This window comes from Labrus bergylta, chromosome 8 (genome assembly GCF_963930695.1).
Source record: "Labrus bergylta chromosome 8, fLabBer1.1, whole genome shotgun sequence".
Classification (NCBI taxonomy): Eukaryota; Metazoa; Chordata; class Actinopteri; order Labriformes; family Labridae; genus Labrus; species Labrus bergylta.
Genome location: NC_089202.1, coordinates 9,857,358 through 9,874,175, shown reverse-complemented (window position 1 = coordinate 9,874,175; position 16,818 = coordinate 9,857,358). Strand labels below are relative to the sequence as shown.

At 40.7% G+C, this 16,818-nt stretch overlaps 1 protein-coding gene across 2 annotated transcripts; it reads left to right on the top strand.

Annotated features, from left to right (window-relative positions):
• The first annotated feature begins 272 nt into the window (after nucleotides 1-272).
• ankrd28b (ankyrin repeat domain 28b) lies at nucleotides 273-16,646 on the top strand. 2 transcript variants are annotated; one of them, XM_020637369.3, is made up of 28 exons: nucleotides 273-464; nucleotides 4,968-5,051; nucleotides 5,569-5,647; nucleotides 6,154-6,224; nucleotides 6,320-6,520; nucleotides 7,982-8,069; nucleotides 8,264-8,406; nucleotides 8,553-8,765; nucleotides 8,938-9,016; nucleotides 9,126-9,240; nucleotides 9,404-9,486; nucleotides 9,652-9,715; nucleotides 9,808-9,876; nucleotides 9,976-10,116; nucleotides 10,767-10,878; nucleotides 10,980-11,006; nucleotides 11,173-11,247; nucleotides 11,341-11,542; nucleotides 11,699-11,786; nucleotides 11,901-12,018; nucleotides 12,330-12,549; nucleotides 12,840-12,927; nucleotides 13,015-13,098; nucleotides 13,236-13,381; nucleotides 13,501-13,583; nucleotides 13,752-13,834; nucleotides 13,986-14,077; nucleotides 15,063-16,646. In XM_020637369.3, the coding sequence occupies exons 1-28, from the start codon at nucleotides 438-440 to the stop codon at nucleotides 15,344-15,346; spliced, it is 3,159 nt and encodes a 1,052-aa protein (XP_020493025.1). In that variant the 5' UTR covers nucleotides 273-437; the 3' UTR covers nucleotides 15,347-16,646. The 2 variants fall into 2 exon arrangements, with proteins under 2 accessions (XP_020493025.1, XP_020493024.1); XM_020637368.3 differs by having other exon boundaries at nucleotides 6,154-6,230.
• Nucleotides 16,647-16,818: the final 172 nt, after the last annotated feature.

Here is a 16,818-nt window from a genome sequence, read left to right as displayed (position 1 = left end):
GACCGTAAATGTTTAATTTGGCCCCCTGGCAGTGAGAATTACATGAATGTGGCCCTTGCCGTGACCAAAGTTGCCCATCCCTACCATAGACTGTAAATATTAAGCTGTAGACGGCAATGAAATATTCAACAGAGTGCGCCTCTAGCCAATTGGAGTTAATCATAACCAATCACTAACGCTGTTACTTCGACGTCAAGCGCGAGTGACCAATAGAATTGCAGCTTTGTGGGAGGCGAAGTATGGTGGCGCCAATGTTATGGAGTTTCCGCTACTCCTCTGCGTCCATGCCATCAGGTTAGGAAGCTAGAAGCTAAGCTAGCGTGACGCAAGGCCTCCAGCAGACCAGCGGGAGAGCTACCAAGATCAAACACTGCTATTCGGAAGGAGAGAAATATCCCTTTATGAATCTGCATGAGAACAATTAAAAGCCCAGAAATATGGTGGTTCTCAAAATTCGAGACCAGGTGAGTGATCGTTCAGTAAAAGGAATAGACTTCAGTGTTGGCTGGGCACCGTTAGCTAACATTAGCTGCCCCGATTTCAACATCCGCAGGCAGAATGTAGCTCGAGTTTCTCCTGCTATTCTCAGAAAACGAAAGCGTCTCACAGGAGGCTACGTTTATATTTAAACTGTACGAACACATAGGTGAAGGTGAGGCACTGTGCTGTTGATTGAATCGCATATACAGCCATGTTTCTGGTTAAAGAAATGCGCATTGTACTTTGATAAAGACGCATGTCCCAGCGGTGTTTGAGTTGTACCCAGCTAATGATGCTGTGTTTATCCCCAGCAATTAGCCAGAGCCTCAATGAAATGCCACTAGCAGCTGAGTTGGGAAGTGACTTGTTGGCATGTTGTGGCTAAACAAAACAAAACTGATACTACTAAACAATTGGGCTCTCTCTAAGGCGTCTGGTAATATGAAAATAACTGCTGTAACACAAAAGGTGTTGATGGTGTCGTTACTGTGACAACGGGACATATATGTGACATCTCCAGGTCTTTAATGAACACTGGATAACATGTAAACACATCATCACGAAGCTGTCATGCACAGATTCATCAAACTAAATGTTTCATGTGGTATCAAAACTACAATGTGTATATTCGTCATAGGCTGTGTGTGTTGATCAGGATGCTGATTGTCTTAATGTTCATTGTCTAAATGTGACATATAGAAAGGCTTATTGAGGAGTTTTGTCGTCGATCTTGAGCCTGTAGTGTTTCAAGCAATGCTGCAAACAATACTGTTAATAATTAAACCTTTAGCTATTTAGGAAGTCACTAGCTTTTTCGTAAGTCGTAGTGTATGACAAATTGTAAGTGCAGTATAATAGTACAATATTAAAAAGTATACATGCAGGCAAACTGCTTTAGATATAAATGTATTAAGTGGGTGGCAAAGGGATAGTATTAGACATGTCTTCTAACTTTAGTAGACACTTGCCACCTACTTGATATTACGAAAATAGCATTCTGTTATCATTTAAGGGATGTGTTTTGGGCATGGCTGCTATTCTTGTACCCGTGCATGAATGTGCATGTGCCTTTCATTGTGTGTGTGTGTGTGTGTGTGTGTGTGTGTGTGTGTGTGTGTGTGTGTGTGTGTGTGTGTGTGTGTGTGTGTGTGTGTGTGTGTGTGTGTGTGTGTTTGAATGGTCGTGTACCTGAGCTCATGTGAGCTGGTTCAGTTGCCAAAGAGCTGTCTCCATGGTGATGGTATTAACTAGGCTGGCTTGTATGAGGAGAGGAGGTGCACACAGTCGTGCAGCTAGAGAAGCATTTAAAATCTCCTACACCAGTCATGGAGGACTGGGGAATTGAAAACAACAAAATGCTGATTTGTTCTTCCGTTTCATTTTGACTTAAAATAAAACAGTGTACGAAGCACAAGTGACTGCCTGTAACTCTGAATTCATACGAGTAACACGAACCACTATTTCACCCTGCAGATATTCATGGGCATTATAATCACTGAATGAGAGGATTGTCTTGTGTTCTAAACAAGCCACTGTAAGCTACTTGGTCCCTAATTGTAGTATTTGTTTTGCCTATTATAATCTCCCATCCGTCTGCTTAAACACATCATGTGGCTCACATTTTGTACAGGCTGTAGCTTTTTTTTCTCTTGTTTGTTTCAATGGTCTTCAAAGGCAATACTGTTTACCATATAGCATTTTGATTGTTGTACAACCTGTTCACAATAGATGTCCACTTTTGTTAAGGAAGAAATAGCAATTAGAATCTTTCTCTGTTGCTTCGTGCTATCGCAATGTTTATTGCATACAGTTCAAGTTAATTCTGTGAGCTTAAGGTGAAAGTGCTAGGCTCCATGCTCAACTTCCATAGGTTTAAGAGTTTTGTGTTGTGATACTGGATAACAGTGTGGTTTACAGCCAAAGAAACATAGTGGAAAGATTACAGGAAGACCAGTTACAGACATAGCTTATTCTATAAGATATGGCTAAAACTATGCCACAAGTAAATATTTTGTATACCTTGCTACATGGCTGAACATTAGCTTATTATCTTTTTGAGCAGTCTGGCTGGTTAAATAGGGGATGAAGACTTGTGTAAATCAGTGTAGTGATGAAAGATACAACAGAAAAACTCAAAGTACTTGGTCTTTTTCGATTCTCTGATTTTTTTCAAATTTTCAAAATCCGAAACAAAAAACGCCAACCAGAATTTACATTTTTAGACACTTCAAATCCGTAATTACCCCTTTACCTTTTCTGAAGATTATTTCCTTTTTAATATAGATAAACAAATAGAATGTAACATCACTCTGACTTTAGGCGGGAAGAAATCCAACACATGGAAATTATTTTACAATAATATATGGACAGTAAAGTAAAAACCCACATTGAGGCCTGTATAGTATTTCTCTCTCTATTCTTACCAACCAAACAAACACTTCAGCAGCTTGTTGTTAAACCTGCTGAGTCTAAGTCTCATCTTCATTGTACCTTTTGTTTTGGATGCATGGGTGCCCATTGCTCATTCGGATGTTATGATTGTTCAAACATAATGCCATTGCTTAACAACAGCTCGCCTGACACACACAACACCCAGTGCTGTTAAATTTCACAGCTTTTACTTGTGGATCAAACAAACTTTGAACTGTGGGTTTTTGCAGATGTTAGCCCACATTAATGTTGGGTTTTTTTGTTGTTGTTGTTGTAAATTTGACAAAAGTCAGGAAAGAGTTAAGTTTTTTTGTTGGAGACTGGAATGTTCCATCTGGGCCTTTCATGGGTAACCAGTTACAGCTTCTGGATGGGATCCCCCTGCCCTCACTGTTCTCCCCATCCATGCCAGCGTCCTCCCACAGGCAGTGGAAAACTGCCTGATCAAAGACTGTGTCGGTGTAACGCTGGATCAGATCAGGCAGTGCAGCAGCATTTAACTGACATGGGGGTTCATTCATTTGCACTCTTAACCACACAATATTGACTGCTGATGGAGCCATTGATTTTTTAACACTGTTTCCAAAACACTTTGATAAAGTCATATTGATGTAACTCTGGGTAATGCTTAAAAGCGTCCCTTCCAACATTTTACAGTGTGATGTAGATTAAGTTAAACAAACCGATGAACGTCTATATAAGCTGTCTACTTGGTGGGCTCTGTTGAACCAGTTGTTGATTTGTCTCCTTCGTTGAGTGATTTATGTTTGCTGTTATGATGGTCAAAAGTAGAAATTATTGCTGAAGGGTTTCATTGAGGTTGTCTTTGACACCTTGACACTTTTCCTTTTTAGATGTTGGCAAAGATTCCCTCTGCTGTTGTGGAACATTATGTCCTCAGATCCAATTCACTATTCAGAAGCATGGAAAGTGTTGTAAAGCCTTTTCTTACAGGTAGAGATGCAAATAACTGCAACTGTGTCACAGTGAGTAACATCTTCTACTGGCACATATGTAAATATTCTGTTACATATCTCTAAAAGACTGTAACTCGTGTCTTTGGTTTCTTACAAAGCAAACACATAATAAAATATATTATTTCCTTGTATAGCACAGCCCAGTCTCATAGAGTACTGTCTCTAAGAACCCGCCCCCCCAACAAGGGTGGGGCCAGTCAGCGACTTTTTGAAAGGTCTGGGTAAGAATTGTATAACCCGAAAGAGCTAGACTTCACAAAGAACTTCAAGAAATGTCTTTCTTTCCTCAGATTATATTTGATAACCTATTTCCACTTTAATCAGTTTTGCTGTCCTGCTGGATATGGTGACCAGATCAGCTGTGTGGATATTTCCCAAATTCCCTCTCCCCCCTTTTTTTTCATCTCTGTCTTCTTTGGAGATGTAGACAGTCACAGGAAGAGGGTCATACTAAAGTTCAAAACATTTCTGGAGAAAGTGAAGATGGACAGCTCATTGGAGCACCATGTTGGACTATTGTTATTCTCTCTTCCATCAGATGGATATGGTTACACTTACTGACAGACTGTACACACAGAGCAGAATTAGAAGATGGCTGCTCAGCACTTATCCGTATCAGTCCGGACAGCCTGCCTCCGTCATCCTTCTGATTCCTGGAGTCATCATCTTGTTAAATGTCTATGTTAATGTCTGAGCCAGCCGGGTGTTTGACTTTTTTCTTCTTTTTTTTTATAACTGACATATCTATATGTGTCTGTCCATGTTTTTCATGTTTTGGACTTTAAACACTTTTTTGTGAAATTGTTTTTTTTTTTTTGCACGGTTAACATGATTGTGTAATCTCTAAGCAAATGAGTCGCGTGTGTATTGTGGTGCTAGAGGCTGAGGATCACGAAGTCTCACCAAGACTCAAGGTCTCCAAGGTCTGAAGAGCTAATGTGTTTGGCATTTCATTTCTGGCTAACAAGGTTTTTTCGCTTTATTGGCCTTGTATGAAATGTGAAGTGTATTTCTGAGAGTCTGATATAGTGTCTGCAAAAAGCCTTCAAATTCAGCTCATTTTGTCTCTTTCTTTTTCAGCCAGCATTGCTGAAAGCTATTTTCAATGTGGACCCAGATGAAGTACGCTCCCTCATATTCAAAAAAGAGGACGTGAACGCACAGGTAAATCCCAACAGAATCTCCTCATCTGACTCCTCTTATAACGGCTATATTTTAAATAGACTTCCCAGCCATGCGGAATTTAAAACTTGTAATGTTTATCTCTCCTTGAAAGGCCTCTTGTAACTCTTTCAGTAACTAGTTTCTAAGAACGGGAAGCACAACTTTTAACAGTTCCCACTGCATGATCTGGATCTGCTTATTTTATTGCATTCCTTACCATTACTGCTTTAGGCGGTGTTTCTTTCAAAACAAGTTATTTTTTTTGTGTCTGTGTGATTTTCTTTCTTTTTTTTTACTCTCTTGCCTTTCACTGGAACATTTTCAGGATAACTGAATTTGTATGTAACCCATTTCTCCTTCCCAGCACTACTATTATAAACAATTGTTAACAAGCAAACGTCTTTTGAATCCCAAAGGTCCATATGAACCTCTATAAGAAAAGAATATCAACAGGATCAGTACGTAATTGTTATTTTTCATTTAGTCCGAGCATTGTCTTTTTGTTCCTTTGTTGAAGGACAATGAGAAGCGAACCCCATTACATGCTGCTGCCTATCTGGGAGATGCAGAAGTTATAGAGCTGCTGATTCTTTCAGGTACGTTTTTCACAACATGGTTTATGGACAGAAGCTGTTTTAAGTAAAACATAAACAAATGTTGAGAGATTGTTCATGGACAAAGGCATTAGGGTGGATTGGGTTTTCATGCATTCACATTCAGTCAAATGTTTTAAAAAATCCTCCAAAAACATGATCACTTGTATTCTCCATAGTTACCACAGAGGTCACAACTGATGGTAATGGTGAATGATAGCAGATGTTAACCTGTTGTGAAATCACAATGACATTTTTCAAATTTGACACTCAGAATGTTGTTATGCTACGTGGCCAGATAGTTCATCTGCATTCAATATGGGGAAATACCTTGAGTTGCACCCTTTACAGTGCGCTCTTTGCTTATGCTTAAGCAGATGGAAATATTACAAAACGTTTCCTGATGGCTGTCAAAAAGGCTTTAGTCATGTTGTTGAAATGTTACACAAGGTGTCATGTAGCTGTATGACCTTACACTGTATGATAACTCTTGTCTCCTGACTTGTTAGGTGCCAGAGTAAATGCCAAAGATAACAAGTGGCTCACTCCTCTGCACCGCGCTGTGGCCTCCTGCAGTGAGGTATGTGTAAGTCCCTCCATACACTCTTGGTTAGCACACTCTTGTTTTGCTCTGTTGTGTTGGATTAAAAACCACATTTGATGACTTTCTTTTAGGATGCTGTCCAGGTGTTGCTGAAACACTCTGCAGACGTAAATGCTCGAGACAAGAACTGGCAGACTCCGCTTCACATCGCCGCTGCAAATAAGGCGGTCCGCTGCGCTGAAGCCCTCGTCCCACTGCTCAGCAATGTGAATGTGTCAGATAGAGCTGGCCGGACCGCGCTGCACCACGCAGCCTTCAGCGGTCATCTAGAGGTAATGTTAAGCCTTACATTTTTTCTATGATTCAGCTGCACTCGATTAAGTGCTTTAACTCGCTAAGTGCTGATATAGATGTTGCTTAATGGATAGAATTGGCCGTAACTGTGAAAAAAGGAATTGAGTTAAAGAAGCTGTACCAGATATCTGGCTGTACAGTCAGTCCTTTTGTTGTGCATTAAAAATAAAACACTTGAGTGCTGCTCATATTGGCAGAGAAAGAGTTAGTTTTCACTTTATAGAGCATGTAACACATGCATAACATTTTTACTAGCATACATTCACTTCAGGCTCACGTCCAGTATGTTTCTCTGGCTGTATATGCTCAGGATCTTTTCCTCTCACTGAAAGGAAGTGTTATAATGCTTGTCTAATGTGTCAACACAATGTGCATTGTAACATGTAACTCTGAAATAGAGAACAACAAAACAATGGCTATGTTTTGCACGTTTGAAAAGTGTGAGGTGAAACAATGAACATCCCCACACAGTTCTGCTGGCTACCTTCTGTTAACAGCTGTGCAGGGCCATAACCTCGTCTATTATTACACCATCAAATCATGTATTATTACACAGGTGGCTTTACATTCACATCCTGTTGTCTATTCTTACATTCCATTTAGACGAGTAACTGAGCTGAATTTCTGTTATGACCGTGTTTAGGGAAGTTTTATAGCATGATAACGATCAACTTGTTGATCTGGACATCAGCACAAAGCCCCAAAGTAAGAGGAGCTATAACTACAACTCAACGAACAGACTAACTGTTGTCTAATTAACCTTTCATAGCTTGTTTTTAAAATACCATGTTCAAAGACAGCTTATTTATTTCCACTCTGATTCTGACAAACACTGTCACACTTTCCTCCATGCCAGGTGCACAGACACTGCTTGTCTAAGCATGTTTGCATGTGAATGCATCATTGAAATCACATACGCACATGCAAATCAGTTATCTTAAAGATGAAAATGTCTTGTATAATTAAGGGCATATTATGTGCACAAGTGCTGTTCAAACAGCCTTTTAGCAAAGCAGCAATATTCCAGAAAACACACAACAAATCCTGAGGTGACTAGATGCAGTTAAAGCCTGAGTTTATCTGATAAACAGCCTGCGCAGAGGCAGTATATGGGTAAAATTTAGTTTTCCTAAAGTTTTGTACTGGTATGTGTTTGGTTGAAAGGTTTTTCAAGACAACCCACATATGCTAAGATGATTAAGAAAAGAATGTCTCACCTTGTGGAGGCTCATTTAATCCTAGAGAATGAAAGAAAACAGAATGATCTGTTTGCCTGTTAGTGATTTAAAGTAGAAGCATTGTGCTAGCCTTTGTATCAAGTAGTTAAACAAAACGTATCAGACAATGTTAAAGAAGTTGCCTTGCTGATCATGAGGCAGCAGAATTAGTAAAATTACATAGTTCCTGATTGCTCCCTTTCCCGCTGTTGCTGCTTATAGATGGTGAGGCTCTTGCTCTCCAGAGGAGCTAACATTAACGCCTTTGACAAGAGGGACCGCCGTGCAATCCACTGGGCCGCCTACATGGGTAATAAATCAACCACACTATTCTTTTTCTATCTAGCGTTAGGATTGTATTTTCTCCTGTGGTCCCATAAGGGCTTTTCTTAAAGTCATCAAAATAAAATTAAATAAAGTTAAAAGAATACTCATGCTCTGATTTCCAAAATGAAACAGTTGATGCTTTGTTGACATACCTTCTTTTCTTTTTTTCCTGTCCAGGGCATATAGAAGTAGTGAAGCTGCTGGCATCTCATGGAGCAGAGGTGGCCTGCAAAGATAAAAAATCCTACACCCCCCTACATGCAGCAGCATCCAGTGGGATGATCAGTGTTGTCAAATACCTCCTGGATTTGGGGGTGGATGTAAGTTCCACCCCCAAACTATAGACTCTGCTAGATAAAGAGAGAAGAGAAATCTAATAACATGTAAAAAAAAAAAAAAGAGTGACAGTATTACACTCGTTATTTAATTGGCTACATGGTTGCTCTTTGTTTATCTTGCTGTCTAGATAAACGAGCCCAATGCTTATGGAAACACACCCCTACATGTGGCCTGCTACAACGGGCAGGATGTGGTTGTGAACGAGTTCATTGAATGTGGCGCCAACGTCAACCAGGTGAACGAGAAGGGCTTTGCACCTCTGCATTTTACTGCCGCCTCACGCCATGGGGCCCTGTGTCTGGAGCTGCTGTTGTGTAACGGGGCGGATGTCAACATCAAGGTGAGTGACTTTATTGCTTCTGTTTATATCTATGCATCTATTCCTGTACACCTATCTGTGCCTTTTTTCTTTTTTTTTTCTTCCAAGAGTTGGTTGATTTTCAGTTTTTATACTTCTCACGGTCTTTTCTGACCTTTGTTGTGTTACCACTATGTCATTTGTTTCACTCCAGAGTAAAGATGGTAAGACTCCCCTCCACATGACTGCAATCCACGGGCGGTTTTCGAGGTCTCAAGCAATTATTGAGAATGGTGAGCTGAAAGAAATTGTCACACTGGACTGTAAAACCAAAACTGCTGGTCAGTGTAACACCAGCTAAGTGCTTACTTAGTTTGCTTCTTTTTTTTCCCCCTCCTGAAGGTGCTGAGATAGACTGTGAAGATAAAAACGGAAATACACCACTGCACATCGCGGCTCGATATGGACATGAGCTGCTCATCAACACCCTCATCACTAACAGAGCTGACACAGCCAAGTGAGTCAGCCTGACCATCCTTTCTCAACAACTGTTCCAGCTTTATTCTTTAAAGCTCACCCATATTGCATTACCTATACAAATAATTATGTTATGTCCTGGTTTAGCTCCATAATGTTTGGGTTATGATGGAAAAATCAACATGAGATTGTGTCTTTTTCAGACGAGGGGTTCATGGTATGTTTCCACTACATTTGGCTGCTCTCAGCGGATTCTCTGACTGCTGCCGAAAACTCTTGTCCTCTGGTGAGCCACTCTATATTCATGTTTCTTGGTGACTTACACTAGCACTAACTCAACTAACCATAGTAGAAAATGCCACTAATCTTACGTTTTGAATATTGCTTTTTAATAACTTAAAATCCTTGACTGGCTGCAGATGTAATTTCATAATCCTTTACTCTGATGCAGGATTTGATATTGATACTCCGGATGACTTTGGAAGGACTTGTTTACATGCTGCAGCTGCTGGAGGGTGAGTAAAGACAACTGAAGAGTTTTGTTGTTGAAGAATACCTTTTATATGTACCACTTCGTCCTCTTACATAAATCTTCCTAACCCCTCAGAAATCTGGAATGTCTCAATCTTCTCCTCAACACGGGAGCAGACTTCAATAGAAAGGACAGCTTTGGCAGGTTTGCAGCTTTTCTGTGTAGATTTGGATCAAGAGTTTGTGCTCTCCTAGTTTCCTGGTGAAGTTTGAACAAGGAACTGAGCTGTGTTTGCTTTTCCAGGACCCCTCTGCACTATGCAGCTGCCAACTGTAACTACCAGTGCCTGTTTGCTCTGGTTGGCTCAGGGGCCAGTGTCAACGACCTAGATGAGAGGGGCTGCACTCCTCTCCACTACGCCGCTGCCTCTGACACCGATGGAAAGTAAGTCATAATTTACAAAAAAATAAGTTTCTTTTAGAGCCTGTGTCAACAGACAGCACTTTTTGTGCTGGCAGCACCCTCAACCTACGGTTCAGAGGGCTTCTTACCAGCGCTCATTGTTGCTAGGTAACGCTAGTTAACTTCTGCTTCCCAGCTCCTTGTACTTAATACTTTAATTCAAGCAAATATCACCAAGAAAACAATGTAAAGGAGTGCTGTCTTGGTATTGGCAGCAGTTCTAGACCTGGAATTGGACCCTCCACGAGACAAATCGCCATTGTTGTTGACAAAGCTGACATCAGAAGTTCTGCCCCTTCTAGATTTTGATTGGTTGGTGTGGCTGTTCTGAAAGTTAAACTACTTTCACCGGAGAGAGCGCTGTGAGTGCAGCGACAAAAAAAACCCACTGACGTCAAGGACGTCTTCATGCTCAGATGAACGCTGTAAAAGCTGAACTACATTGTTTTATTATTGAAAACGGGCGTTGCCAGTTCAAGAATTGCTGTCTTTGGACACAGGCCCTTAAGGAGGTGGTTGCTGTGTTGGAGGCAGGATATGTTTGAGTTGCATTATAGGTTATTCTGAGTAACAATTTAAGCATTAAAGATGATGTTGTTTCCTTGACTACAACCTCTTTGTCGTGTCTGCAGGTGCCTGGAATATTTACTGCGTAATGATGCAAATCCAGGGATCCGGGACAATCAGGGCTACAATGCTGTGCACTACGCCTCTGCGTACGGACATCGCCTCTGTCTGGAGCTGGTGAGAACCTCATCCTAGAGATCACACCTCATTTCATGCATTTGCTCTTTGTTTCTGTATAATAACAGTCTTCTATGCACCCCTCCCTCTCTTCCTTACAGATCGCAAGTGAAACACCTCTAGATGTGGTGAGCCAATTTGTACTTTTATTCCTTGTCTTTCTTTATTTGAGAAGAGAAGGCAACTGTAAAAAAAGAAATTGGGTTACAAGCATCCACCCAACCTGTACAGCTTTACGGCTAAACAATTAATTATGTCTGAATGACTTTAAAACCAGTATATTTGTTCTTTCAGTTAATGGAAACCTCAGGGACAGACATCCTGAATGACTCTGATGTCAGAGCCCCTGTCAGCCCCCTGCACCTTGCTGTAAGTAATGATTAGTGTCCTTGTCCTGTCATGTTTATTATCCTCTATGTCTGTTTTTTATGATGACATATTCATGGTTAATTATTAATTCAGGCATACCATGGTCACCACCATGCTATGGAGGTTCTGGTGCAGTCCCTGCTGGATCTGGATGTTAGAAACAACCAGGGCCGCACACCTCTAGACCTGGCTGCCTTCAAGGGCCATGTGGAATGTGTAGATGTCCTAATCAACCAGGGAGCCTCAATCCTGGTCAAAGACTTCACTCTGAAGCGAACCCCCATCCATGCTGCAGGTATGGACAATTCTGCTTTCATATGACCTGTTGAACTGTGGGTATCTTATTTTAATTACTGTAATGCACTTTGTAAACCTTTCTAAAAGTGCATTAAAAATAGTTGTGTTGTCATTTATATACCTGCTAATAGTTTGTTTTATTCTTTCCTTGCAGCTACTAATGGTCATTCAGAATGTTTGCGTTTGCTTATTGGAAATGCTGATCTTCAAAGTGCAGTCGACATTCAAGATGGGAATGGACAGTCAGTACAATTTGTGTATTTTTTTTATTTTTTTTACCATTTCCTCTTAAGATTCGAGGCTGTTGTTTTACTGTTGTGCTTTGTATGATTTTTGTTTTTGTTTTTGTTTTTCAGAACCCCTCTGATGCTGTCAGTCCTGAGTGGACACACAGACTGTGTGTATTCTCTGTTAAATAAGGGAGCGAATGTAGAAGCCAAAGATAAGTGGGGCAGGACAGCCCTACATAGAGGAGTAAGATGATCTTAAATCCCTTCTTATGTGATGTATATGTACTGTGGGATAGTCCTCATACCTATACTCTGATCTTGATTGTTTGACTCGTGTTTTTTTAGCCTTCACATTTAAACGTTTTATTGAGGTTGTTTTGTTTGAGATGTTGCTAAGCATATTCTAAGTAAAGAATATAAGACAACTACACCTGATACTTTATGTGGTCCTGTCTGTTTTTCTTTGAGCCAACACATTGATCAGGTCTCACTAACTCATTTGAAATGCATGATCACTCGGCAGGGTCAACACTAACCTCTGTTTTCTGGCTGCAGGCGGTGACTGGCCATGAAGAATGTGTGGAGGCCTTGCTACAGCACAGCGCCAATTTCCTGGTGCGAGACTGTAAAGGGGGCACGCCTATCCACCTGGCATCAGCATGTGGACACATTGGGGTACTGGGAGGCCTGCTGCATGCTGCCCAATCTGTGGAAACACTCCCTGTCTTAACAGACAACCAAGGCTACACCCCATTACACTGGGCCTGCTACAATGGTACAGAGATGAGAGAGTGAAGAACTCCTAAATAGCAATACAATAAGTAATGAAATGAACATCTGATTTCAGTAATGTATGCTCTGAAGCACAGGCAAAATTAAAATATCACTTCAGCAAGTATAGATTTAAGAAAAGCATGGATAACATTTTGTTAGTTTCATGCTTGATCTTTATGTAATTTTGTCCTGCAACTTTTCAATGCACCTGTAGGATGCATTTCAAAACATTTTATTCATAATCAGTATTTTAGAGAACCCTAATTGTAGATTACGCTCTCTTCTCTGCAGGTCACGATACGTGTGTGGAGGTTTTGCTGGAACAAGAGGTTTTTCACAAGGCCGAAGGCAATGCTTTCACCCCCCTCCACTGTGCTGTGTAAGATATAAGCTATCTCCTGTTTGTATGTATGTGAGGACATAAGCTTTAACAGAAGAATGAGTCATGTCCTCGTCTCTTCTTTAGGATCCATGACAACGAAGGTGCTGCTGAGATGCTGATAGACACTCTGGGCCCCGCCATTGTCAATGCCAAAGACAGTAAAAACAGGTAAACACACGCGGCAAAGACAAGTGCACCAGCAGTTGCAGCTTCAGTCAGGCAAATGAATAATCAGAATTAAAATGTTACTTCTTGTAATAGGACCATATTTGATTCAAATGCAATTTTCTGATGTAATTCTACAGGACCCCACTACATGCAGCAGCTTTCACTGACCATGTAGAGTGTCTCCAGCTGCTGCTGAGCCACAACTCTCAGGTCAACAGTGTGGATACTGCGGGGAAGACCCCACTCATGATGGCTGCTGAAAACGGCCAAACAAATGCTGTTGGTGAGAATGTTCTCCTATTTACAGATGGGGATGTTTCACTACGGGATCTAACAATCCGTCTTGTTTTATACTCTCTTCCATGCTTTTTCCGCTGTTCACTTTCTCACTCTTACTTTTAGAACTGCTAGTGAGCAGTGCGAAAGCAGATCTCACTCTGCAGGATGCTGTGAAGAACACTGCACTTCATCTCGCCTGCAGTAAGGTTTGTACTACCACATGGTGGCACTGTTCTTTCATTTAGCAGCAGCAAAGACACAACATGATCCTACAACTTGTTGAAATACTTTGAACACTTCTATTAAAGGCGCAAAGAACATAAGCTATCATATATATTTTTTTATATTCCTCATACTGAACATGTTTTCTACAGGGACATGAAACCAGTGCCTTGTTGATATTGGAGAAGATTGCAGACAGAAACCTCATAAACGCCACTAATGCCGCCTTACAGACGTATGTATCACTTATTTTAATTTGATGACTTGTCTTGTGATTTATGTGTGTTGGGATGCAGTGGCAGTGTTGGGGGATTACTGTGGGGATTCAAATTATTCTTATAGGGATACAGAATGTCAGTCAACTGTGTATTTATCCTTGTCTTAAGGCCTCTACATGTGGCTGCAAGAAACGGTTTAACTGTGGTGGTGCAAGAGCTGCTTGCAAAGGGAGCCAGTGTACTTGCAGTCGATGAAAACGGTAAGTTTCAGATGTTTATTTTCTGCTACTGTTTACTATCATCTTTTCTAAATGTGGGGCTCTTACAGTGCAGTGTCACCTAAACATGCCTTCTCATGGACACATCATGATCACAAATAATGGGTTAAATTATGTGAAATTGCCCTTTGAAATTTCTATCGCGCTGTTTTTAGGTTAACATAATCTGGCAAGTTTTGCTGCTTTTTTAACATTTTGAAATGTTTTCCTTATGGTATGGATAATGTTTATTTGGGATATGGCCACTTAACGTACTGTAGAAAACAAACCCGGCTGGTGGTGCCACTTTTTAGCTGCTTTTCTCCCTCAGTAGGTCATAATCATGTAATCAAAGAAAACTGTGGTATACTGTTTAACAAATAAACCTTGTGGAGTACTGATTTGATTAAAAAAGACTCCTCAGGTAAAGATAGCAAGTGATGAAGCAGAGGTGGTTAGAGCGACTCGAGATGAATCAGTGGCAGGCTGTGGGGTCTGTACCTTTCAACTGTCAACATCACCGTAGGCTGAGAGCTCAACCACCCTAGCAGTAGCTAGCAGGCTTGCAATCTCCCGATGGCAATTGCGGACTTTGCTGAACTCAATAGGAATTGTCATGAAGGAAGACAGTTTAAACCTTTTTCCCTCTGGGAGACTCCCAAAAAACAGACTGTGTCTTATACTGTATATCGGTGCAAGTTGTATTCAGGATGTAATGGTAGGTTGTCTTTGGACTTTTGAATGCTTGGGAAATGTTGTCAGTCATTGAGAAGTGTTCTTACTATTAACATTTAATGGACCAAATGGTTGATCATTAAAACAAGAAATGTATTAGCAGAATCATTTCTTATGTTAGTAGTAGCCCTAATGAGCTGCGATATTGCTTTTTTCTGTAAGCAGTTTTACAAGTGCTGATTTATTAAATAGAAACTAAACAACTCTTTATCTCTTTTATGAGTATGTAACTGTGGCTCTGTGATTGTTTCAGGTTACACACCCGCCTTGGCCTGTGCCCCAAACAAAGATGTTGCAGACTGCCTCGCCCTCATTTTGGCCACCATGATGCCTGTGTCACCTTGCACGCCGGCACCTACCATCCCCTTCAGTGCCATTAACCACTTCACCACCAGCCCCTCCAAGAGCGTCACCTTCGACAGCCTGCCCGTGCTGCGCGACGAGCACAGCTCCTACTGCAGCTTTAACAACATAGGCCACAACGACGGCTTCTACAAGGACGAGGAGCTCAATGACTCTGATTCGGAGACATACTGAGAGACAAAAGGGAGCGATAGAAGCATAAACACACACACTGTGTCTTAAATGTTACCCACCGCCAACTTTGGAGGGGTAATGGATGAGGAAAGCCCCCACAGGAGCCTTAAGAGACCCCCCGCCATCAGAGAGCAAGAGAGGGAGGAGGTGCAGCAGGCTGGCCCACACTCATCCCAACCTCATCCAGCACCAGGTGTCTTTCAGCCAATACTGGAACTCAGTAACTGCTGCTTTACCAACACTGACTCCATGAGAGCTTGAAATTATACTTGTTGGGCAGACAGCGACTTTTGTGCAGCAATAACATGCTGGAGAGGGGTGGTAGCACTTCACAGAGAGCTAAACTGACAGGGACCAAAAGATGTGGATGCATTTTAACCCAGTTTTAAAGGTGTAAATGAGATTTGTTTTGGGGGGTTTATCAATAAGCAAGAGGGGGCAAAAGCTGGTTTTCATTATTGAAATTTCTTGAGTCAGGCAAGGTTGAAATCGCACATACATCTGTCAGAATGAACTTTAAGTCTGTACAGTGCAAAAAAATCATTTATTTTTTGAGATCAAAATTTTATTAAACCCATGTTCATGTCTTAAACTTCTTCCCTAAAAAAACAGATTTATTGGCCTGGGTGGTTTAAAAAAACATTTGATATTTGCACCAGGTAAATTTTTAAGTTGATCAACCTTAACTTTGTAAATTAATCTGTCCATTTCGGTTTAGTCCTTCAAAAATAAATTATTTGTGTACTTTTGGTTCCTATTTATGTGTTCATTTTGTGCCTTCATTAGTTACTGAGAAATGGGTTTGTAGAGGCAGCTCTGAAAGTGACGCACACTAGGTAAGTAATGAATGATTTCTAAGAAGCACTGATCCAGTACTGAGGTATAGGCTCAGCTTTGTGAGGAGAAACACTGTAAACCAATGACATGACAGCGTTTGATTTTCTTCTGTTTGAATGATATTTTTTGCTCTAACATTAGCCGATGTTTGTTGACAGGTTTTGCTTGCTTTAACTTAAAAAGAAAAGAAACCACTTGATCCTACCTGGACTCAAATATTCCCATTATCTGTCTGTTTGATATTCATTTTAACTGGAAATATGTAAAAACAAAAAAATACACTTGCTAGCTTCATTAGAACGGAAACGATTTTTTGTTTCTTTTCGTTGTTTTTTCTTGAGGGATGAAACTAGCATGTATATAGAAATTATGACTGTGAATTCAAAGCTCCAGTGAGTTCTTTCAGTACTGAGATTGCTGTATATTTTATGAGTAATAAAGAAATGAGTTATTTAATATTGAACATGAGTCTTTTTATGGATATTTGTCTTCAGTTCTGTGAAATACAAGACATGTTTAAAGCAGGAAAGACATTTGCTAAACATGTCAAAGTAGGAAAGCACAAAAGTGGTTTAATTTTATGAAGTTGCCTCAGATTCAGGATTCTTACCCCTGCAAACTGACTCACTTGATAC

Excerpts from the sequence above, each read along its gene's own strand:
- ankrd28b (XM_020637368.3), top strand. The coding sequence starts at position 438 with ATGGTGGTTCTCAAAATTCGAGACCAG. Across the intron at positions 9,017-9,125 it reads TCAAGCAATTATTGAGAATG|GTGCTGAGATAGACTGTGAA; the intron begins GTGAGCTGAAAG and ends CCCCTCCTGAAG. Across the intron at positions 13,382-13,500 it reads CGGCCAAACAAATGCTGTTG|AACTGCTAGTGAGCAGTGCG; the intron begins GTGAGAATGTTC and ends TCTTACTTTTAG.